The following is a 25656-nucleotide window of genomic DNA, read 5'->3' on the forward strand; positions in this document are numbered from 1 at the left end:
CATCAGTCACCCTCTGCTGACATGAGGTGTTTAGGTCACTTGTTCACACTGGTTACATGAGGGCATGTTGGGAGGTAGGATTCACACAGTGGCAGGTTATTCAATTTCAGTATAAAAGGCTTGTTTTGAAATAAACACGCGTTCAGGTAACTGTCCTTTTAGTTAGGCTGCTGGCTGTAGGGCTGAAGTGCTTCAGTGTGTAATGAGAGACGTGATGGATCACTGGGATCACTCTCGTTTCATTCTTTCTAAATATCAGGGAATATTTTTTAGCCTTGTTTTTTCAAATTCTGAAATTCCACTTCATAGACTGACTGCTGGGACTCTTCTGTCTGTGCATGTAATGAAATGGAAGTTGATATTTTTCACTTTTCAAAAGAGTAAACAGAGAGTCTCACTGGTGAATGCAGATTTTGGATGGAGGCAGTTTTCAGTTCATTTGACTGGCAGCAGAGTACAGAAAGAATGATGTACACTGCTGGCTTTTCAGAAGGCTTCCACATTGCTCGGGTCAATAAAATGACAACAAAATGTTAAGTCTTGTTGATAGTAACACTTGTGGTGCTGTGGTAGCAGCAGCGTGACAAACACACAGCATGTCTGAGAATGAACACCGACAGAGTGTCAGCTCAGCTTTGAGCTGACAGTTGCTGCTACTTTGAATGAATGGTTCAACCTGGAACTACGCTGCTACATGAACTAACAGGATTTATCAGTGAAGGGGATTTAAGGTCAAATGTTTGAACAAGCTGTCAGCAACAGACCCCACTCTGATCACAGGAAATGATGTCAGAGGACTGCTGGTAGAACTGCTAATTTACAGACTGAGGGTAGAAACACACAGAGAGCAGTGAGCTGCTGAGGCTGGCAGGCAGGCAGTGCTCAGGGCAGTTCAAATAAATCAACTGTGACCTGAAGGAGGAGGACAGTGATGGTGGCCTCGCAGCTTTCTGTGTGTTTCTTCTCAAAGCCCAACAATTCAGATTCAGGACGGTAAACAGCATCACATCAGGGGGAGGGGGGCTGGGGGGAGGGCGACGGCCATTTAGAGGTCATAGAGGACCTCCAGCACAGTGGCCAGAGACCAGGCCTGGGTCTCACAGCTGAACGGGCAGTACTGGCCATTCTCATTGGTCAGCTCTGGCAGACCTTTCCATGGAGACCTGGGAAGGCAAACGGAGGGTCAGAGCTGACAAAACACCAACAATGAAGGGAGCAATAAGATGATTCAACCTTCCATTCATTCAGCATGTGTTATCTGTCATTCATTCATAAGTTAAAAAGAAAAAAAAAAGCTTGAATCAATTGACAATGGATATAAGATGAAAAGAAGGGACCAGGGGTGTGACAAATAAGACCACTAACAACCCTGCAATTTAGAGAATGACACTTGAAAGTGCTTGAAAGCAAGCAAAAGCCGGTGGATAAACAGCTGAGGGTCCTACCTCTCCAGGTGGGTATAATGTCGTGACAGAAGGTTTTTCACCAGAGTGACTGTTTCCCTGTAGGTTTCTTCCCCCAGCTTCCTGGCAAAGTAGAGTTTAGCACGTAGGAAGTAGCCTATCGGCCACAGCCACTCCTGCTCTCACACACACACACACACACACACACACACACACACACACACACAAATATAAACTGTTATATGTGTAGTGAGGAATAAAAATATTCCTGTTTGAGCTTCTTCAATAATAATAATAATGAGTTAAAGCACAGGCTGTGCACACTCACTGGTCCTTGGTGGTAGTTGAAGCCTCTTGCCAGGTTGTAGTTGTCGTTGTCCAGAGCATTGTCATAGACACCACAGTACACCATGTCACTAAGAAGACAACACAAATACAGTGTGAGTATGAGCCTGAAAAAAAAGCTAACAGGTTATACAGTGAGGTCATTAGTTAAATAGAGAAGTGCATCTCCGCTTTTGAATATGCGGCGAGTCTATTTTGGACAGACGACGCATCATTCTGCACAGAGCAGACTGAGCAAAACAGGAAGTCAGGCACAGTGACAGTGTAGTGCATCCAGTGCATTTTCAAAAGCCCTCATGACAGAAGCTGAAACATCAAGGAAAAATGACTAAACCAGCGAAATCTCAGCACGTTAACAAAACAAAGAAGGCAAAGCGATCAACTTCATTAATGCACCCAGAGGGGTTTGCAGCTGCACAGACGATGGAACGATGACGCAATGCATATGCAACAGCACAGAGACGTGTCGGGTGGAAAAAAAAGTTTGACGCTCCCTTTACGCCCCCGTTAAATACAGTCAAGAAGCAGAACAGCCACCTGACTCATGGCTGAAGAGCACCATGTTCTCAACACACACACATTACAAACACTACTGTACAAACATTAAAGACTACTACTACTACTACTAAGTCCAGCACGGTATGATGGGAAATATGGGCCATCACTATAGCAAAAGAGGTGTGTGTGTGTGTGTGTGTGTGTGTGTGTGTGTGTGTGTGTGTCTGCTCCACCCAGGTTGCAAAATGGAGATAAATACAATCATTTAGCATTTTTTTATTGGCTATCAACCTCACATTTATGCATGTGTTGTTGAAAAAGTAGAAGCATAAATAAACACATCAGATCGTGGTTTCATCCATCAGACGCAGCTGAAACACGAGCCTGCACGCTGAGCTGTCTGCAGCTGCATGGATTAAAATGAGAGCATATCTGTTGCCTGACAAGCGCAAGCAGCAAAAAGACGTCAGCAAAGCCCCTTCAGAAGCAACCATAAGGTAAGATAACATATTACTTCCAATTGAAAGTAGTTACTAATGTGCAATAGATTGCATTTTGAAAGTGACTTGCCCACACTGGTGAATACAGTAGATCTATCACATGTGTACTTGTTGTTTGTGTGTATTGAGAGTATATGAAGGTATGTATTACTCAGGGTCAAGTGTCTTCATTCCCAGTGGTCCCAGTAGTTTCTTCTCAGCCACCTCCAGAGCCTTCCAGGCCTTCTCCACTGAAAACAGCTCCGGAGCCTTTAAACAGAGACATTGCGTCAAGCAGCTAATCACACTCAACACCCATGAAGACTTATTAGCCAATAAAGTTACACGCAGTCACAGACGATTCAGACTGGGTGCAGGTTTCACTCTGCTTACCACCACCATGGCGATAGTGAAGTTGGGTCTCAGCTGGTAGTCGCACCAGGGGCTGGAGGCTCCATAGCTGTCCTTATAGATGCCTTTTTTATGCACCAGATCAGGGTGCTTCTCATTGGGGTCATTTGGGGCCCCAGACACCCAGAAGCCTGCTTCAAAGGACTGCTGCAGCTGCTGGTTCCACTGGGAGTACGAAATAAACACTTGTTTACCTGGAACACAACAAAAGGTGTGTATTACAGATCACTGCTGAGAGTCCTGAGTGAGAACAGGAGACAATCCTCCATCTGAAAATAAAGCTCAAAGCTCAGTGTTTGTTGGTGTGTGCGTGTGTGTGTAATACCATCTCTGTGCACTGAAGCTCCATCATAAGGGAACAGTCCTTTGGCATGGAGCTCCACAACCCAGCGAACAACTGACTTACTGAGACCAACTATCTCCACTGCTGCTCCATCTCTGAACAGGAAGTGATCAAGAAAACTGATTAGACGGCTTCTAACTATTACGTCATTACTGATTTACCACTTTGAATTATCTGTTTCATTAGTTGGTTTAGAAACAGTGACGTAAAACTGAGGAGAACAGCGAACGTTCACATGTGGAACTGCTGATAAGCTCAGCAAAAATCAAATGCAGCATCAAAACGTGATACAAAGTGCAATGAGAAATGCAAATTTTCTAACTGGCATGTCTAAAAAACTGCGATCTGTGTGTGTGTGTGTGTGTGTGTGTGTGTGTGTGTGTGCGTGTGTGTGTGTGTGTGTGTGTGTGTTACCTTGGAGTAGCAGGCATGCCTTTGTTCCTCGCCCTCTCGCTCTCTCCCATTTTGTCCATCCATGTGCCGCAGTTAAAGCGGTTTCCTCCAGTCACAAAACCTGTGGCTGGGTCCACCTTAGCGACCACACTGAACCCTGGGAAGGAGTGGAAGAGCTCAGAGATACTGTGGCTGGCCTTAAAGAGGGTTAGTGTGAAGGAAAGCCTGAGTGGATACAACGTGACTTTGGTTAACTTATGTCAGCATACTTCCTTATGTTCAGAGTCAAATACCCATGAGAATGTTCACAAATACATAGATGGGTAAAGAATAACCTCATCTGGACAAACAGTAAAGCTCAAAGGCTCAGTAACAGGTTCAGTGCTTCTCCTCAGCAGGAAGCAGCCTTCAGAATTTGGGTGGAAATACGCAAATTCTCTTGTCCCGCTCGCCTCGATTAAGCTTCAACAAATGTTTCTGCATAAGACATCTGGGTCTCCTGAACCTTCTTCGGTCACGAGTTAACCAGCTCTCGAGGTTTCCTTCCCAGTTTGGAGAGCTGCTGGTGCAAAGTGCTCTAAAGTTTCCCCCCTGGCTCCATGGAAGTTTGGAGCTGCATAGAATTACTGTTCATTCTAACACTGGGACACCTCCACTTACATTACACCATTTGAGCATGTATAGTTTAACACACACACATGCATACACAGACGCACACACACAGATACGCATGTGCGCGCACACACACATACACACACACACACACACACACACACACACACACACACACACACACACACACACAGTCCCTGTCCTACCTTCATCTCTCATGTTCATGTCTATCTTGGGTCCAGCGTTTCTCTCTCTGAAGGATATTCCCTCCAGGTGGCGCTGCAGAGCCTCCTGGATCACATCATACAGAGGCTGCTCCTACACACACACACACACACACACACACACACACACACACACACACGCACACACACGCACACACACGCACAGACAAAAATATATACTGCACATGTAAACATACACATTAGTTTGATGATGTGAGCGAGTGCTTGTTTGAAAAGTGTGTGTATGATTTGAACATTTTAAACTCTGATGACGAGTGGACACTGTGACAGAGACCGCGACATGCCACTAAACTGTATCTGTGTGTGTGTGTGTGTGTGTGTGTGTGTGTGTGTGTGTAGGAGCAGCTGTACGTACCACCTCTCCAGGTTTGCTGGGTTCACAGTCATCAGTAGGGTACATGCGTGTGATGGGGCAGTGAAGGATTTCATGCCCTTGAGGAACGTGGGTAGCATAGTCCTGAACAGAAGCACACAGCAGTATGGATATGTAGGTTCAATAAACATTTAGATAGACAGAAGTAACTTTACAGGGGGATGAAAACGGATCAACAGCAAAAGCAACAGAGGCATAATGACTGTGAATACTAATACATTTGCTATTGCAACTTCACTGTATTCGGCGATAACACAACTCCTTCCCCATTACTCTGTACTGCAGTGCCTACCTGGATGCACTGCAGCCACCACCACACAGCATCACGGCAGTTGTATCTAGCACAGCGACCCTCACCCAGCAGGTTGGGGATCAAACCGTGACGCAGCGTCCCCGCAAAGGCCAGGATGATGTTACTGTGGAGAGAAGGGTTCAGTTTAGGGTTCAGTTAGCGCGGGCTTTTACAGGCTGATGCTGTCAGTAATCTGATGGCAGGTTACACACATACATACGTACCGAGCCTCAGTGTGTCTCCCAGTGAGCAGCATCAGTCCCCTGAGAGCGATGAAGGTGTCTCGGCCCCAGCAACGGAAAATCCCAGAGGAGAAATGAGGAAGACCTAAAGCATACCAATTAGCATGTCAGCTAAGGAGGAAATGAGTGCCCACCTACTGTATATATGTGTATCCTAATTATTTCATTTACTACTACGTGGGCTCAGGAATACTTCATAACACTGTTGTCAGTAAAGTTCACTTGCAAATGTTTGCGTTTCTTTTAAATCCACAATTTACAGAGCATCCCAACTTTTTGCAATCAAGGTTGTCATGCAAGCTTAATGACGCAGTTTTTAATTTTACTTGCATAAATTCTTTTTTTCAGTTTACTTGCATTAAATGTACACAGAAACACCACAAGTGTCTGTTGCTAGGCTACCTGCAGCCAGTGACACACAGCACTGCTCCTTCTGGCCTGTGATTGGATTGACGCGGTAGGGAACGTCCTCAATTTTCGCAGAAAGGGGAGGGAGGGCAGGGAAGCGTCCCACACCACACATCTGAACTGAACCCAGAGCCAGGTGACGAACGAAGCTGGAGCCGTTCTGGATGAAACTGTGCGGACAAGGAGACGGACAGTCAGCAGCTTCAGGCGAGACAGGAAATGTCTCACTCGACTGGACCGAATCAGCCCTTAAAATTCATAGTTTCACTGTTGAATTTCAGGTCTCAACAATCCAGTCTGGAGAGTCTCTCCTACCTCGACATGAGTTTGTAAGTTGCGTCCAGAGCTGTGGTGTAGGTTGACACCAGGATGGCGTCAAAATAACAGGGGATGAGATAGCGTGGGATGTGTTTCAAGTAGTCACACATGGCTCCCAACCACTGGCCCACCTGCAGACACACAACGTTACAGTGCCATGGATAAGCTGCTCCAGGATCATCTTCAGGACTGTGGATACTCTTACATGCCTGTGCATGCACTGCAAGTCGAGTGTTGGTCCATGACATGACCTGATGGTAAAGTGTCATGTTTCTGCAGATAGCAGTGTTAGCAGCATCCTTGATACGTGAGTTTTAGCATTTTTTCAAAGCTTTGAGCATCATAAATAAAACTCCATTCACCTTCATCATACTGATATCTCAGCAGAAGTAACAGAGACAGATATCTTAGAACATGAACAAATGAAAGCAGATGTAGAGATAAGTAAAAATATGGCTTTTTGTAACTTGGGTGAAGGCGTCCTTTAAGGGTTTAAAGCCTCACCTGTGCCAGTGGTCCCTCTCTGTGGATCAGTCTGTTGGCAACAAAGTCTATCAGCCAGTCCCCTTGTCTGAGGTTAGCACACACAGGATGGCCCAGGTCATTGTTGGGGCGGATATCAGCCAACACTGACATCAGACCTGCAGACACACAACGACTACACTTACACTCCTGTCATCCCGTGAAGTGCTTTAAGAAATGTTTGGGGCTATGCCTGCTCAGCGCTGTGTCAGTCTTAAACAAGGATCACATGCAAAAAACATTAACCTCAAAATGAGAAGACATGATGGCAGATTTAGATGTTAGCTACCTTCCATCTGCAGTCCCTGGGCAAGTGTAAGAGTGTCCAAATATGCCATCTGTTGTATCAGAATTACAAAAGTTTGTGTACCCTGACATTTGTTTTGGGGGTTTCCCCCTTTATTAATTTGTCTCCTGCCGGTACCTCTCCCCTTTTTCCTCTGTACTGTCTGGGAGAGGTAAGCAACACTGCAGTCACAGAAATTTACACATTATCCCCTTTTAAATCACGTTTATGTTTAGTTGCGATCTTAAAGTTACTGTCAACTATGCTGATGCATTCCTGCCCTTTAATCTGTGCAGGAGCTCAAACTGGTCGAGACTGACCTGACTGTGTTTACTGCATATAATATAAATACCAGCTCATTTGTGCGATACAACCGTAAAATTACAGTTCAAGCATCTGAATCATGGTCACATTAATGTTGGCATGACTGGTCGTTCAATATCCATTTTTGCACCAGATCAGCTGGAGGCATATTCCAGTGTTTGATGACCACAAATGAAAAAGCGGATTGTGCAAAGGCAATGTGCCGCAGCAGAACGCTGAAAACAGAATGAGATATCATAGGATAGCAAAAATGTTCTTCAAGCTTCTAAATGTTAACAAGTTCCAAATCTGACAATGTCACATGCCAGCCACCTGTTCAATATGGCTTTCAAAAGTCCAAACTTAAAAACTGAACCTCATCAAAACGTTAACATTTTTGTCCATTACCATTTTAACATCCATCAACACTCAGCTGTGGTCAGACAGTTTGCTTCTGTTTATTAGTAAAATACATCATCATGCTTTTCTTTGATTTCAAGGTAGTCACTCTGCCACATAAGATGCAGACGTACACTTTTTAAACCAGTTCTGTTTCTCTTGGTGTTGTTCCTGAATGTGGAGAGACTCCAGACTTAGTGAGTGATTGCTGTCTTTCTTCATCTTTGCAGCATGTTTAGAATCATCACAGAGCAAATGTCTGTGTGACCACCAGTGTGCTCATTTTAATGAAGCTGCCGTTATTTTACAGAATGGTGTCATTTTATTTCCTTCGCACTTGCACATTGTGGGAGAATACTATAGTTGTATCAATACACTGTGTACTAAATAAACTGGATACATATGTATTTAGTACCTTGTAGACCAGCATATTTGAGGGTCTCCCAGCCTGGGATACTGTAACACCCTCCACCATCTTCTTCTTCTTCTGAGTGGCAGCGAAACAGCAGGATATTCAGGTCTGCTAACGTCAGCTTAGACATCAGCCTGTCAAACACACACAGCTTTAAAATAAACACCCTCTGTGTGGCTCTGAGGACACTGGCATCCATTTCAAAATTCACACTGTCGCTCTCTGTGTCAGCTATCCTGCATAATTATTACCTTGTTTACCAAATATCGTGTGTACATTTTGGACCTTTTGAAATGTTCTATAAGACTGCACCATTCCATCAAATGCAAGTGTTCTAGATGCTTTCTTTTCTTTTTTGTACATGTCCAGAGACGGCCTCAAGCAGAGACGAGCAGCAGTCCACAAAGGTCTGGAAAGGTCACGTCTTTCTAAGTCATGTCTCATTAAGGCACAGTGATGTGTACATGTGTGCTTACTGTGCCAGAGGCTTCTGCAGTGCTTCCGGTGGGTTCTCCTCTGCCACACTCCCCCTCCTGTATTTTGGGCTGAACTGGGACAGATAATACCTCAGCACACCCACCAGCTTCTGCGCTGTGGGGTCCAAACTAACCCTGTGAGGAAGAGAGAGAGTGACAGAAAACTTAGTGACCACTGACAGAGCAGAATGTGGAAGGCTCATACATTTGCTTTTAATAAACCATTTTAAAATATGCCTGAACTGGTTTTACCTAAGGTTTGTGCAGGTCTGTGTGTGGATTACCTGAAGGCAATGACGCTGCCAGGTGTCAGCTTCTGAAAGGTGATTTCCTGCACAAACTCTGATCGACCTTTAGACGTCACTCCAGCTTGCTTCACCACTGTGCTCTCCTGTAACTACATATACAAGTATAAATATATATATTATAATGTTATCACCATTCTATTGACTCACTTATTCAATGATGCACAGAATTACAATGATCCTAAAAATAATTTTAGCATTATTTACAGAAATATGTTCTTTTATTTCCACAGTGTATTCTGGCATGCCGTTGATGTAGTTGCCATCCTTCTTATAACTCCCAGCATGGCTTTCCACTGTCCTTGCCTCCAGGACCACCTCCTCTATCTTCCCTTGAGAGAGAGACAGAGAGACACATTCTCAGCATTGAAGCCTTGTTCAGAAACCTGGTTAACAAATTCTTTGACACAATCTTGGCATTGTATTATATAAAAATATTTAGAAATACACCCTTGATTTCTAACATGAAGACGGTCATTGTGTCGTCATACCAGGTATGAACATGGGTGGGACGTTGGTGCCGTACTGGTGGGTTTTGGGGTTCAAGAAGGCTGTCCTGCACACTGACACCACAGACTGGTGTGTGCTGGGACAGTGACGGGTAACTGCAACAATGTCTGCATCAACCTGGTCTACATACACCTGGAGAGGAAGATGATTAGAGATTAAAACGTGATCTCCAGGAAAGGCAGTGCAGAAACAACAGCTAGCTTGCCGCATCAGAGATGGAGATATTTCTGGTCGTGCTGCCTTTGTTTTTTTACATGAATAGATTGCTGAATGAGCCAAGACTGTAGGTAGTGGGAGCTGATGTTTTGTTCTAATAACACACACACACACACACACACACACACACACACACACACACACACACACACCACAGTGCTCTATTGTACCTGAATGAATCCCTGGGCAGCCAGTTCCTGGTGCAGCTTGTTGAGGGCCAGTTTCCCAGCTATGATACCAGTCTGGAATCCAACCTCACCAACAGAGGAGGGGGACGCTGAGGGGTTCCACTTGGGATAAAAACGCTCCTCTTTCACCACAGAGATCTACACACACACACACACACACACACACACACACACACACACACACACACACACAGTAGTTTCCATCATTTCTGGGAACATTACATAGACTTACATTCATTTCCTGGAGACCTACCCTCACCATAACCATATCCACTACTTATCTAACTCTACTCTAACCCTAACACAAGCCTTCATCATGGGGACCTGCATTTTGTGACTGTGTAAACAGATATATGACCTCACAACATGAGTAATGCACATCCACTGTCAAGATTATCTGTTGATCTACTGCTAGTTCTTCTTCTCTTTTTAATCTTTACTGAGTAGAAAACCATAGAATGAGGCTAAAATGATAGTGTGACAATCCAAACCTGTACACAGACAATAAGCAAAGATGAACATTCAGAGTGAAATGTGAGGGGCATAATGTGAGGTGTCACTCTTTAATGTGACACTGCAGCTCTACATCGTGCTTTTCAAACTACAGATTTCACAACTTTAGAGAAACTAAACTAGCATTTGCCACATTTTCATATTTGTAATAAATGAGCCAATATTGGGGAATTTGGTTCTAAGACAAAAAAGCAAAATTTTGGTTAAACAGGAATACTGTTGATCCAAAATGATCTCAGATGGAAGTCAGAGCTTGCGTGTGTGTGTGTGTGTGTGTGTGTGTGTGTGTGTGTGTGTGTGTGTGTTGTAAATAACCTGATGTGGCACTAATTCATCGTATCCTCTGGTGGAACCAGTAGCGCAGCAGGCCATAGAGACTATAGCAGAGCTGGGCAGGGAGTCCAGAGCTGAACGCAGCTGTATAACAAAGACAGACAAACAGAGGCTTAGATACAGGCAATAAAAAGTATAATGCACATTAGTGGCCATCAGCATCTTCAGTCATTCAGGTCCATCCAAACCTGACCCTGACAGAGACTCACCTGTATGGGACACTCGTTGTCATGGGTTACATCAAGGAACATGGCATGGGCGATGGAGGGCATCAGTGGGCGGAGACTGGGTTGAACAAAAGCTCCAACTGGCTCGCCTCCGTAACGATAGACCAGTCTACCTTCTTCATGGCTGTCACCGGCTGACATGGCCTCTGTGGACAGGGAAATGTTCATGAGAGGAGGATAGTTATCACAACACAATCTATTCTGCTGCAGCACTGTGGGTGACTTCACACATTCAAGCTGGGCCACATTCCAGTCTGCCAGTGCAGGTGCTTTGCCTCTGAGAGCTGATGGACAACACAAGCTTACCTGTAGTAAATACATTTAGAGCTCACAGGCTTGACTGCTCCAGAATACTGCCTATTTCTTACATTTGCTATGGATGAAGTGTGTGCACGCTCATGCAAAAATATTCAGGTGTAAGACACAAAAAATTCCACTGCAAGGCACAAAGGAGAAAAGTCTACACACTAAAAATAAATAGTTTAATTCCCTTTCAGAGGTGATGTTGTGATCTACAAGATCTTCAGTGAGAAGGCTATTTAGTTCTCTCTTTGATGCTTGTCTGAGGGATCTTGTAGCTCAAAACATTGCCTCTGAGGGTAATTGGATGAATCCTCTGTCTATCACCATCTATCATGGGCTAACATCAACCAATCATATCAACAACATCACATGATCTCATGTGATATGAGAGAGAGATCATCATCCAGCTGCCTTGCATGGTAAGTGTATACTGTATATAACATAAATAAAACGCACAGCATAAATACCTACCTTGGTATCCTAAACTGTGTGCTTTGTTATAGTGTTAATCAATATGCTGCAGTCAGTGTGTGTGTATTCTCACCAAATAAATGACCGTACCTCGTATGAGCGATGTGATTCCAAGCTTGGTTACGAAGATATTATCCAGCTCCTCACTGCCAGTGAACAGTTCAGCCACCACATAAAGGTTAGGACAAACTGCTCTGGCCACATCCAGCATGAACTGGTCAACCACAGCAAGGCAACACACCCAAACCAGTGCAGACAGAGCAAGAGGTCATGATTTTTAGAGAAAGGGAGAAAGAGGAGGAGGTTGGAGAAGGGATAAGAGGAATGTGAAGGGGATGTAGCCAGTTAGCGATAACAGGCCTCAAAGTAACCACAACATGCAGGTGTACAGCCCAGGAACACAGAATGAGAGAGAGTGAGAGACAGAGAGGGGGTGTTTGGGTATGGAGAAGAAGGATGCAGAACAACGCAATGAAAAGAGAGGAGAGAGACAAAAACACAAGTTAGTTAATGCACGAGAGGTGTACCTCGAATAAGGCTGCTAATTCCCAGCCGGTTAACAAATACATTGTCAATGCGCTCGCTGCCTGTAAACAGCTCAGCGATCACATACAGATTGTGTCTGACCGATCGCGCTGCATCTAACATAGCCTGGACAAGACAACACAGCAGCACCACAGACAGGGGGAGAAGAAGGGTGTGTTGTTAACAGGTTAACACTGATATACAGTGTGCTTTATACACACGTGAAGGCTTTCATGACGTTCAGTCTGCACTTAAATCAGATGTTCCATCCAAACTATTTACATGTGTATTTTGATGGTTTCTTAAAGGAATAACACTCTACTGGCCAGTGTCCTGTCTGTATTTATGCCTGAATTCATCGTTGGCATGAATGTGTAATTGTGTGAGTTTGTAGCACATTCTGTTTCCTGCAGGTGTGTCATAAGAATGTGGCCATAATGAGCAACAGTGTTTTCAGGCCAGTCAGCTCATTGTCAGGCAAGACATTTCTATTCCTCTATTCCATCACAAGGAAACACATTTGCACTGAAAAATCAGCACATTTAACATGGAGTTGGTTCTTTACACGTTCAGAAAGGCCAGTGTGTATCTTTACTATTCATTCATGTTACAACCCCTATTCCAAAAAAGTTGGGACACTGCAAAATGTAAGTAAAAACAGAATGCAATCACTTGTGAACAAACTGTGTTTAGTAACATCCTTTATCCAATCATGTGTTCACAAAGTGGTGAACCTCGCTCCATCCTCGCTTGTGTCCCTTTCATACCCAATCATGATACACTCACCTGTTACCAGTTAACCTGATGGTTTGGTTTTTAGTTGAACAAAGGTGGTATCTATTACAGTAGTGCTCTACTGAATTGCAATGTGAAGGAATTTTAAACTTTCAACTGTATAATATGATGATAATATGATAATATATGACAATACCTCAGCCACATGTAATGGTGTAGAGTGACAGTTGTCCAGTCTGACTCCATGGAAATATTTGGCTGTGATTTCAGTGTATTTCTGCATGTGGGCCCACAGGTACGGGCAGTCCTCAGGGCCCTTGCCATAGCGGAGCTTGACACTGTCACCCCAGCACACCAGCTCTCGACGCAGGTACACATTGGAGCCTGTAGGCAGCACAGATGCAGACCAGTACTGATGCAGTGAGTCACAGTTTCATCAGTGCAGACTGCTCAACATGTGACCTGAAAATAACTTATATTGAACTGAGATTGTCAGGTCCCTGTTAACAGACACAAATTCAAATGTATTTCATCCCATCCCAAGTGATGTGTAATCTCTTTGATGCAACAGGATAAAGCATGATAGACAGAGGGAGGAATGAGGATCCTCTCTTCGCCTTAGTTGTAGTGTGTTTATGTGTCTCTGTTTATTCCTCTGGCCTTACACTTTCTGAGTTTAAGATATTTTACCTGGCTCAGCGAAGTTACGCAACGGATCGTCACCCATCACCCAACCGTTATGAGCCAAGAAGTGACACATCTTGTCCGGCTGGTTCAGCAGCTGCATCTCCTGCTCCAGGGTCATGTCCTGATGTGGGAAGGTGAAATACCTGAGACAGACAGATGAAAACACTGAGCCTCCCTCATGAACCTCACATTACTATGGGTCATTACTATCTATCCATATGTTGTCTTGAGTAAGTGGCATGCTGCATACAACATTAGGGAAAAAGCTGTGCAACTACTTCCAATAGGAATGCAGTTTGGAATGGTCAAGTGTTTCTGAGTGTCTTCTTTGTGCATGATGATTAACACCAAAGTAACAAAGAGTGTTAAAAACAATGTTGGTATTTTTTTCAAAACTCTGTGAGCTGTCCTCCTCTACGCCAAAGTATCAACTGAGCACACAACATATTCAGGTAGATTGCCAAACAATCACCATCGCATCCTGCTGTGATTCATCTCTCTTGATTTTATTGTCCCAACTGGCATTTCCTCTGGCACCAGTCTTAAGACAAACTTCACATTTGTGGCACTAGATTAATGGTACAGTTCTTAGCACAAGAAAAATGAATGGCTTTAGTGTTGTTAGTCCCATATTTAAGCAGTTTTACTTTGTAGAATCCCACATGGTTCAATACAATGTTACAAGACCAATGGCAGTGATTACACACCAGCTGGCATCTCAAAATGATATTAAATCTGACCTAAAAAGTACGGAAAGAAGTCTCTCTTCCATCCCTCCACCTCTCTTCCACCTCCATGAACCATATCTGTCACACAGCTTTTCCTCTGTCCTTAAGCCTTCATCTTTAGATTCCTTACCTGGTAACCAGAGGGTTTTTCCTGTTGACAGGACCAAGTTTAGGGCCGTGCTCTGCCAGACGCTCATACACTACATTTCCCACAATGCAGTTGGCAGCCTTGAGGAAAGAAGAAGAACATAAAGAACACTGACTGATGCACAGGAAGCATTGTGTATTTTGGGAACCCTCAGTGTGTGTCACTGTACTATTTTGGTCATCAGCTAAAGGACGTGCGGCATTTTGACATTTCCAGAATCTATATCAGCATCTCTGTGACTCCACTGACAGCCACACCAACAGCTGTCATGTTTGGCTCCAGCTGGCCTCTACATGCACTCACACAGGGCTGCTCAAACACGTCGGACCTTCCTTTACACTGTTGTGCTGCGTATTTCTACAGGTGCCATTAGCGCACCCTCCCTGGTGCTATTTCACACTGAAGCTCACCTGCTCCTGATGCTGGTGCACGATGTGGTTCTGTTCTTCATTCAGCTCGTTCAGCTTCTGTCTCAGCCAACCACAGCACTCCTCAATGTGCTGTGGGGAGGAGCTACAAAGGGAGGTAACATGAAATAAAAATACCACGACTCTACTTTTTGCAACATACAGACATTATGTACACAGAAATAGTATAAGAATGTATTGTATATGCCATGTCAGGATTACTACTGGGGGTGTTACTTTTGACCCCGTTTACACTTGCCTCAAGGGTAAGAAACACAGTATTTGTGTACTGCATGTATTCTAGCTTTTCTAGTTTATGATTTATGGCTAACAATGCAATGTGAGTCACAAACCCATAATGCTGCATTGCCATTTCTAAGATCTGAAACAGATGCATGATGAAATGTTATATATTGTGCTGGTTCTGTTCAACATGTTTCTTTTTTTGTGATGCAAGGCAACAGCATCACACTTACAGTGGTTTCCTGATATTTTAGAGTTGAACATGCCAGATTCAGAAGCAGAGGAGAAGGATGCTAACTGAGCTGAAAGCAAAACCTAACTGAAGGGATTTATTTTACAAAGCTCATTGAGAGTCTTAGTTAACCAAAGCAAGTGCTGTTGACACAGAGAACACCTGGAAAAATGAACCATTCAGTGGTGAAGAAAAAGAGACTTGACTGGCTTTCAAATCAACAGGAATAAATCATGAAAGAACTCAAAGAACCACTAAAACTCTCACTCTCACAACACAGGACGTTTGACCAATAACAGCTGTAGCTTCAAGTTTTCAGTCCTACCTGTGAGGTACAAATGTCTCCAGAGCAGAGTCCATGTCCACTGTGTTGCCATAACGACGGTAATTTGGGTCCTGAATGATCCTCAGGCCCTTCTTCCCTCCAGTCTTACTGTGGTCTGCCTTGGTGCCTAAAAACACAAGCACACAAAAGATATTTAAAGTAGCTTAAGTAGCCTCTAAAGCCAGTGTCTCTGTCTATATTAGCACACTAGCAGCTTTCTAACTGATGAGCACAGGCACAGTAATCTGACACTGAACAGACTGAAATTTGTGTTACTGTCCATTTTGTCTAGGTTTTCAATTCCTTTGACTCAATGGCAATAAAACATGGAGAAAGGCATCTGTCAGTTCAAAGCAATACACCAGACAGGCCTCATCAAAAACCAACACAACACTGTAGAATACTGTTGGCATTCAGTGCAGAGCTGTGGTATTTTATTAAAACAACTGTGGTGAAGAGTTAAAGAACAGGGGTTTCAGCCATGTTTCTCAGCCGTCACAACAGATACACTATGCTTCTATTTCAATCAATACAGGTGTTCATGGAGGAATGCACTTTTACCCTTCAGGTCTGTTTATCACGTACATAATGTCAGTGACTGTGTATTTAGAGTTGCAGTAATATTTCTAATCTTCACTGATCAACAGTACAGACCATTCTGGAGCAGGGTTCTGAACTGCTCCACAGCATTGTTCACGTGGACCTGGTAGAACTCCCACAGTTTGATCTGAGGATACAGCTCCTGCCACAGCACACTGCGGATGGCCTGATATACAGAACATACAGAGAGAGAGAGAAGCAGACACACAGATTATTAAAGGAGTCTTTCAGACTACAGCTTTCAAGGTCTGGAAAATGCTGTAGAAAATGATATTTACATCATAAGAGTACGTCAAACACATAATGTTTCATAAGGTGGTACAATAAGTAATGTACCCACATCAGGATGAGGTTGTCTGGAATCCTACAGAAAGTGTGCACCACTAATACTCAGTCAGTAAGAGAAGAGCTGAACTGAACTCATGTGCTTTGTCTGTTATCTGTCATCCCTTTGAGGCTGTGGACATCACACTTAGGCAGGCTTTACTCGTGTCATTTAGTAATGCGGGAAAACACATTCAAGACAGGCTGAAAATGTTTCTAGTCATATGATGCATAAATCCCACTGGTTGTCACATGTGTACTCTCTGCAACACGGTCGTGAAATGCCAGTCATGAAGAGCGTCGTGTCCACTCCTTTCATAGTCTGCACACTTGTGCAGTGAGCACTCAGCTGAACTGTGTGTACTCACATTCAGATGACTCTCATTGGTAATGTCAGGAGGAAGTCCTTTATCTTTGTAGCGTCCCTCTGCTACCCTGGTGGTTAAATGGAAGATAGCTCTGTCTAAGACCCAGGCTGGTCGCAGGTGGGGTGAGTTCACCAGGTTGTAACCACACTCTGGATGTTCTTTGATCCACACACTGTTAGCAGCTGCAAAGGAACAGAGAAACACAGAATGTGAGTCACCGCCATTTAGAAATTTGTTTAAAAAGATTATTTTTTTGCCATTCATGCTTTATTTTGACAGTGCTAGCTGAAGAGAGACAGGAGAGCGAGGATCAGATGCAGTAAAGGGTCTGCTACGATAAAGAGTCTGCCTTGATATGTGCTGTCTGTACCTCATCTCATCTCTATCTCATCTGTACCAGATGAGCCCCCACCATTTAGCTCTTTTAGTAACAAGTGATGACGCTGTCTTAGGTATGATGAATGCAGGCTAACATACACAAATGCTGGCAACAACGATGAGGATGAGCCAGAGAGGAATACTGCAGAGACTCTGCTCACAGCTGGGATTTCTTTTCAATCTTTAAGTCTTGAGTGAAAACAAAGTTTGAATTATATTTCAGTTTTCATGTTGCGTCGACATTAAACATGGACCCTGGAGATTAGACGAATGTTGTTACTGACTGACACATCATAATGGTGTGAATCCAGAGGGAATATTTTTTCTTTTAACTTGTCTAAAATCATTCACTCAATCGTTCTCTTACACATGAATGTGTTCTTGATCTTTACCTCATGTGATCACAAACTGCACACATACTTTAAATGGGCAGGGAAATTCAGTGCATTATTAATGAGTGTAATGTATGTATGATGTATTAATGAGGACATTTTTTTCTGTTATTATTTATGTCTTAAACAGCATCCCATCCCAACTTTTTTAGAATCAGAATTGTTTGATTGACGTCATGAGTTGAAATAGAAGTGACCTGGGAGCTTCTTCTGACATGACACGCACATGATGAACTGCCATCAGATTAATGTTGTAATGTAGTAATTAATGTATGAAGTGGTGCATGTTGGAAAGGGCTTCATGTAACTATATGATTAAAACAGGTCCCAACAGGCTTTGGCAGTCGTTACATATCTTTACTAGGTATTACATACATTGTGACTTTTAGAATAAGGATATAAATGTAAATGGAGCTTTTGGCTTGTATGTCCACAGGTTTTCAACCACAGCAAATAGCTGCATATGAACAGATAAAGGAGAGTGTTGCAGAGATAGAAATCATGTTAGTTCTGTCAAAAACAAAAATGTAAAAAGCAAATGCACTGAGTTTTGAAAAAACAAGAAGTTCTCATCATGCTTTGTTTAAAAAAGTGAATTGTGCTGATTTCAGGAGTGCAGTTATGGCTTTACAAGAAGGAGGGTAATGACTTTCCATAACTGAGGAGAAACACCTCGATATGCCCTAAATGTCCTTCTGGCTTTGTTCTATGTCAGTCTGGTCTCCACTCTGGCTGGGCTGTAAACGCAGCCAGACTGCACCCAGTCACTCACCAGTATGATTATACACCACGTCTGTAATACACAGCATGTTCCATTCTTTCTTTAACTTCTCCACCAGCGCCCCCACATCTGCCCAGCTGTAGCTCTGCCCCACTGGGCTGAACTCAGGGTTAAAGGTCAGCTGGTCCGCCAAGGAGTAGCAGGACCTGGACTCTCCTAGAGTCTGCAGAGGCGTGAAGTGGATCATGTTGTATCCTGTGAGAAAAGCAGGCACACACTATTAACAAGCCAAAGCATCACACTGTTTAACAATGCTGGTAATGTGCATCGTGTGTGCTCCGAAGGCTCCAGCCCCCCCGTTACCCCGAACAGGACACAGCAGCCAACTGCCTTCACACACTGCCTCTCGTACTGAACACAGCACAGGGATAATGATTCATCTGAGTTGAGCCATTTGAGCTCAAGGTGAGGGCTAAAATAACACACAGTAAACAAAGACTCGCTGTCAGTTTGATCCAGTGACCTCTGAGTTCAGGTGGAGGTTCACAGAAACTCTGTCGGTCTCCTTTGTCCTGCTCTTCAGACAGGGACGCCGGGTGACACGGCAGAAAATGGCACAAATTACTTCCCATCACTGCAGTCCACATACAGTATTTGTGATTATACTTGGATTTTTCTTTGAACTCAAAGTCAGGCTTGATTTGAAGCATCCATTATATCTTAACAACCAATCCAGCAGCTAATTTCTTCACACGGCACTAATGCAGTTCCACAAAAAAATGAAAGGAAATGCAAACACACCTGACTCCTTGGCTACCCTCAGTCTATCTGGCCAGTCATCCAGGTGTCCCAGGCATTTGGACAGGTAGGTCTGGATGGTGATGCAGTCCAATGGGAGGACATGATTGTCTGCTCCAACACGAAGGACTGGGTCGACGACAATGTAGCCTTTTCCTAACTGCTCTGTGTCTCTGTGGAAAAAAAGAAGCGTATAAAAAAATGTTTCTAGGAAAATAATGGACAAAGTGAGGCTGAAGAAGTGATTTTAACTATCATTTAACAAGAGTATTAACTAGAACCGCACCTTGACAAACAACAACCTGAAATATCCAAATTATAAGACATCAAAGAAGACATTATGTATGTATGTATGCTCTCATGACAGCAATATAATGATATCCTACAACTGAACCTTTTCAAATGTGTCGTCCATCATTACAAGGGTCTTACCCATATCCAAAGTAGTACTGATAGGACCCAGCAATCTTGAGGTCCAGAGAGCAGAACTTATCGGAGTCATCCTCGCTTCCTGTTGTATAGTTCCACGGCAAAACATGGAAGCTGTTTCTTTCAAACTGTTGTCCTTCAAGTGGATAGTTGGTGTACACCACAATCCTCTTCCCCTGAAGGCTGGGACCCAGACGGAACTGGAGCTCAAAACCTAAGGAGAGAGACACGTTCTGATTAAATGCCTTTTTTCAACATGAAAATCCATGAAAAACGTGGAACCATGAAAGACGAGCTGGGATGTTAACAACCTCCTCCAATGAAAATCAAGTCTTAGCCTTGTTAACATGTCCATATGGTGTTTTTATATACTGCAAGACATATGGCTGAAAACAGCAGTCACTGCCAAGCCTGTGCATTACCACCTCGAAACTGCAGTGGACCAATGACGTTCTCACAAACAGCCAGGCTTTCATAGGTCACATTCCTAAAGAACCAATCCTGTCAACTTGGGGGCGGGGCTACGATGAAACGAGGGCAATCAGAGCCAGTTGGAGCCAGGTGGAGCTACGCGTCTGAAGTTATATACAAGCTTTATACAAGCTTTTTTTTCCATGTTTGCAACAAAACTTATGTTGAAGCCAAACTCTGTTCCATCCCTCTTTTTTTTTCTTGGAGACACGGTGAGTACTTCTAAATATGTAGAGATGATGTTTTAGATGTTTAATCAATGTCAAGAGAAGAACTTAAAGAATAAAAAAATCCACTTTGTTTCCATTCTACCTTGAAGTTTCATTAATTGACGTGTGATTTTTGTAGGTGAAAGTATCAGTTTCATTTAAAAAGCTCTCATTCTGAGCCTTCTGCAGTCTCAACATCAGGCGTATAACCCTCATTCAACACACACACACACACACACACACACACACACACACACACACACACACACACACACACACACTCACAGACTGCTCTGCAGCTCTGGAATAAACAAAAAGAAAACTTCACACACAGTCACTCATAGCAAGGTTGGGCAAAAAAATATCAGACTTCCTGATTCTCCAGAGTTTGGACCATGACAGGCTTGTCTATATATAGTCCAGTTTCACAGCCAGCCCTCAAAATCCCTATCAGGTTCAGAGTGCTGTAAATGTCAAATGGTACACTTCTGCCTCCAAGAAAACTAGCTGCTCCTCTTTCTCTCTCTCTTTTCCAGGTTCTTGTCCTGAGTCCTTGCATTATCTCTTTGTGAATGCCAATATGTATTTAGAAAAGCACTTTTAGAATATTAATCCCATTAAATGTGATTTGGGACATGTGGTTTTTGATATTGGGTAAAATCAGTGTTTATACTGTAAAAGTATTTTTGTGGTGGTTTTGGTCTAATGCATTCGTTCCTCTCTGTCCCTGCCTCCTGATCTGAAAACGCAGGTGACAGAGGTACAGGTGGAGGCCAGCAGTCCTCTGCAGCTCTGGTTAGAAACATCCTCTCCACAGAGTCATGTACATTAAGCTGCACCCATTTTTGAGAATCTCTTTCAGTTGAAAACATGTCACATCAAAGAAGCTAACAAGTCTCCAACTACTGTTTCACTGGGATGAAGAAGTTAATCTGCTTTATGTTTGGCCCTTGTTTGGCCCCATCCAGCCTTCAATCCACAAAACATGTCTACCTGCATTACTACCTGAGCACTACCCCTCATTGATTCCCAGTGTACCCAGGGGGTAACGGGACATGCAGACATCAACACCATTGCCTTAAAATCAGTCAGTTGGTTTTGCGTTTGATAACAGGCCTATTTACTTTATGCTTCACCTTCACACCAGTTACCTATTGAATCAAATATTCCACCGAGCAAGAGTTAAAATATAGTCACATGTAAAACGTACTGAATACTGCCACAAAGTATCTGAATGTACAGCGTCAAAGTAAAGCATATCAGTACCTGAGTAAACTGCAGCAGTAGTCGCTATGATACTGCTCTGCATATAAAGTAGAAGACTGTGTGAGCAGCCTACCGAACACAATCAGACATGAAGTAAAGGGCGACACTGAGAGCACCATTGTTTAAAACAAGCATTACCTTGTTCAAGTCTGAACAATGTCCTCTCTAAATTCTCCTTGTCGTTAAGCATGAAGACTCGGATCTGCTTCAGGTGTTGAGGCAACATTTCGAGAAGGTCTCGTTAAAGTGGAACTGATCCCTGGCCTCCTGTAAAGAATAAAAAAAAAAAACATTTTACTACAATGTTCCAACCATTTATCTACCACAAAACACTTTAAAACACCTCAATTTGCGCAACCGTTTTTCAGTTTCTTCAGTGTGTGAAGTCTGTTAAGCATGAAGAAATGCTTCCTGTCAAATCAGTCGAACTCCACATTACCATGTGGAGCAATGCATTGACAGTATGTTGGCAATGAAACTGTACTGTACTGCACTGACATTGCTTTCAAATTGAACTGTGTCCAATGGAAAAAAGCCTCCTCCAAAAGCTTCTTGCACACAGTGACATGTTAGTGACAGGTATGTAGCACTTCAAACTGTGCAGACTGAAAAGAAGCAGGAAATCTGACCCAACAACATTCAGGGCCCTGTGCATACAGTGAACCTCAGATCAGGGTCCACAGCGTGCACCCGTCAGCAGCCAAAGGTGAGTACAAATCTATATTGGCAAATATAATACATGAGGTCAGCAACAGGACCTGTTCATTTGTGGCTGGAACTCACCGTATTGGTTATCTAATTAGAAAATATATTGTTTTTATTGACATCTGAACTGTTATTATTATTATTATTTTAATTAGTGCAGGAATCCAGGGTCAAGACTCATGACTGATTTGATACAAAGTTTTTAATTGACCCGTGTCGCTTGTCCTTAATTCTTTGTCACAACCCAGCATTGTTTCTTAGACTCAGGAGTTTCTGAAAGTCGTCCAAACAGCCTAATGTTATTTACAGCAGTTACAGTGCAGGGGGTGAGTCTTAAAATGTGGTTTTCGTCAAGCAGGGGAACTAGTCCAGTTCATCAGTGCAGTGATAACTTCAAATGCTTCAGATGTTACTCATGATTTGAAGATTCAGTTGGATGTAATCATGACTCTTTCTCAAACAGAACTCTGTAATCCAAAGAGAACTGGATGAAATGTGTTTACAGACCAAGATGTGAACGGTCATGGCTGAAACCACAGACAGGTGACACATGAAAGAAAAACCTGGATGAACAAATACAGACGCTTGCATGCAGGTCACAGGTGATACGTCCTTCACAGTCACCACACCTCAACCCAACTCAACATCTATGGCAGACTGACTGATGCTCTCCAGCAGAGTTCCACAGACTTGGAGAGTATTTAACAAAGAGCGCTGAATTGTTCTGGAGGCTTGTGGCGAACACCTTATTAGGCCACTGTTTGTTGTTTGGGTCTCCATGTTTAAAAAACACCTTGTATATATTAACAAGAAATCATGAGACATACACGAAAAAATGTTAAATAGTGCTGTTTGTGCAGCCTAGTAGTAATGGTACCAGCAGAGCACAAAACACACTCATATTCACACGCTGAAACTGACATAAATGGCACATATAAGTATACTTCTACATGGCATGAAGGTAAGAAGGGTTAAATGTTAAACAGGAACGTTTAGGCAATCAGTTGATTGAGACATGTGTTGTGCAAACAGCTGGAACACAGCTCCAGGAAGTACACAAAGCATGCAGGTTAGTTCAAACTGATTCTGTACCACCTTTGACTATTTCAACTGAAGAGCAGTACCAGTCAGATTCACATCTGACAATTAATGACAATACTGTAATATGGTGCTCTGCAATAGACCACTCAGTACTTATGGAGCAGTCTAAATTATCTCTGCACTCACCAACTGCAAAATTAAAATGTTGCTTAACTGCACATTGCACATACATAAAAATACATTAATGATGGACTACAGCTAAATCTGTAAACTATACAAATATTCCAAAATAAACTAGCTTTAGGTGGGACATTATGTTTCACTAACATCTGATCCATAAACATGGACTGGCATGTTTTCATATCACAGACCCTAAAATGAGTAGAATCAGAGTCCACAGACATCCTGCTTTATAGGATTTAATTTGAGTAAAATCACATGGAAATATCTTGATGAGTTAGAATAAAAACTGCATGTGCAATGCCATTTTCTGTCATGGACGCCTGGTTAGTACTTCTAGTTTGAGCCATGCATGAGTGCAGACTTGCACACAGGACCAAATCTTGCAGGACTTGGATTTGGGCTCAGTTCTGAAGTCGGTGGAGCAGATTAATGTAGAGTTACTGAACCCCGCTGACCCTCCTACCGAGTCTGCGCAGTACTTCGGTCCGACCAGAACAAGGTCAGGAATCTAGCCGTTAATGTCACACTAGCTATTTATAAAACTATTCCCTTTCGCTCGGTACATCGAGTCACTACCGACACAGACTGACAAACAAACATACAGACGCACAATCACACTTAGATGACGATAGACAATTATTCGCCACGGTGATACAGGAACCTGCAAAGCTAATGTCCCGTTTGTGGCTGGACACCAAATTCCATTCAAAATAGTGGTACTTTTGTGTTGCCTCGCTTCCTACCAGAGCCTTACTCCCCATTAAAAAAAATGCAAGACCCCAGTTCAATTGTTAGAAACCACTTAACAATTCCGCACACGTATAATTTAACTAAGGCACCTTATTTTCATGAGGCAACATCATTAACTTGTGGTTCATTGTGTACTTCTTCCAGTCGGCCCCCACCAGAATGGCCTGCAGTGGGCGGTGCCGCTGAGTTGGAGTTTTCCTGAAGTAGCTAATGCACGGTCGGTCATTGATTTAGTGCTTAATATTTTAACATGTCGCATATAGTCACATTAGGTCACGACGCAAGATAACATTAAACATTAGCTCACGTCAACTAATTACAATACAGAATTTTGAGCGATTATCAACACCCATTGTCTCAAAATAAGTGAGAATGTGTATTCACATATGACGGTGTAAAACTGAATTCCCACGCGCAGCGTGAAAAGCGTCATGTTAAACTGGTTAAAGTTATGACAGTTAGCTTAACTTGTCAGCTCGCTCCCGTAGCTAACGTAAGTGATGTATCTTCCGTCCTGCCAGCCTCTACCTGAGGACAAAACTTGCATACGTTTAATAATATTTGGTCATACTGCACAACAACGATAAGACATGTTTAAAAATCAGGTGCCCTCACCTGTCAGTTGTGCCTTGGTCAGTCACAGCAGCAGGAGGGCAGCAGCACGGACTGACGGCTCTGTTTTTCCTGCATGGACAGTGGCTGAATGAGGGGGCGTGGTCCAACGATCCGGGTCCCTTACCGTAATAACTGGAGTAAAATGGAACAAAAAAACGTAATAACGGAGACCTCTGTGCTCGTGTACTGCACATATTTATTTCATAAGATAGATCCAGAAGCTGCACAGCATATGGAATGTAGTGCCTTGCTCAGAAGAGCTTCTTCGGTGGTTGCTGAAGTACTGAACAATGTTAATTCCCTTTTACCACTTGTATTTGTATTAGAACCCTGGACCCCAGCCTCGCGTCTACATTGACTTAAGAATACCAATATTTCTAATATGGATATATCAGAACAGGACACAAATATATTTTTGTTCCATGAATTTTCACAGCATTTCAAACGGCAGTGTGTATTTGTCAGTTATTTCACTGATCTAATCTGCTTGAACGTAACAGTAGATGTATATAATGCCGGAAAAAACGATGTAATCTCTTGTATTTATAGC

At 43.1% G+C, this 25656-nt stretch overlaps 1 protein-coding gene across 1 annotated transcript; it reads right to left on the bottom strand.

The window, feature by feature from the left end:
• Window positions 1-957: 957 nt before the first annotated feature.
• Window positions 958-25196, bottom strand: agla (amylo-alpha-1, 6-glucosidase, 4-alpha-glucanotransferase a). The gene is made up of 35 exons (XM_076744820.1): window positions 25107-25196; window positions 21951-22079; window positions 19870-20080; window positions 19441-19610; window positions 18691-18894; window positions 17149-17330; window positions 16511-16622; window positions 15857-15983; window positions 15060-15162; window positions 14632-14729; window positions 13777-13916; window positions 13283-13470; window positions 11917-12040; window positions 11035-11198; window positions 10808-10909; window positions 9962-10117; window positions 9557-9707; window positions 9273-9397; window positions 9045-9157; window positions 8761-8895; window positions 8288-8418; window positions 6867-7003; window positions 6360-6493; window positions 6039-6214; window positions 5619-5721; window positions 5395-5518; window positions 5085-5186; window positions 4691-4802; window positions 3894-4029; window positions 3462-3574; window positions 3119-3330; window positions 2898-2995; window positions 1732-1819; window positions 1446-1579; window positions 958-1163 (listed from the first exon to the last, which is right to left on the bottom strand). The coding sequence occupies exons 2-35, from the start codon at window positions 22036-22038 to the stop codon at window positions 1046-1048; spliced, it is 4611 nt and encodes a 1536-aa protein (XP_076600935.1). The 5' UTR covers window positions 22039-22079; window positions 25107-25196; the 3' UTR covers window positions 958-1045.
• Between the last annotated feature and the right edge of the window lie 460 nt (window positions 25197-25656).

This window comes from Chaetodon auriga, chromosome 12 (assembly GCF_051107435.1).
Source record: "Chaetodon auriga isolate fChaAug3 chromosome 12, fChaAug3.hap1, whole genome shotgun sequence".
Taxonomy (NCBI): Eukaryota; Metazoa; Chordata; class Actinopteri; order Chaetodontiformes; family Chaetodontidae; genus Chaetodon; species Chaetodon auriga.

Coding starts and splice junctions, on each gene's coding strand:
- agla (XM_076744820.1), bottom strand. CDS start 22,038: ATGTTGCCTCAACACCTGAAGCAGATCCGAGTCTTCATGCTTAACGAC. Junction 9,158..9,272: donor AAATAAAAGAACATATTTCT/GTAAATAATGCT, acceptor TTGTATATGTAG/TTACAGGAGAGCACAGTGGT. Junction 8,419..8,760: donor CTGCAGAAGCCTCTGGCACA/GTAAGCACACAT, acceptor TGTGTTTGACAG/GCTGATGTCTAAGCTGACGT.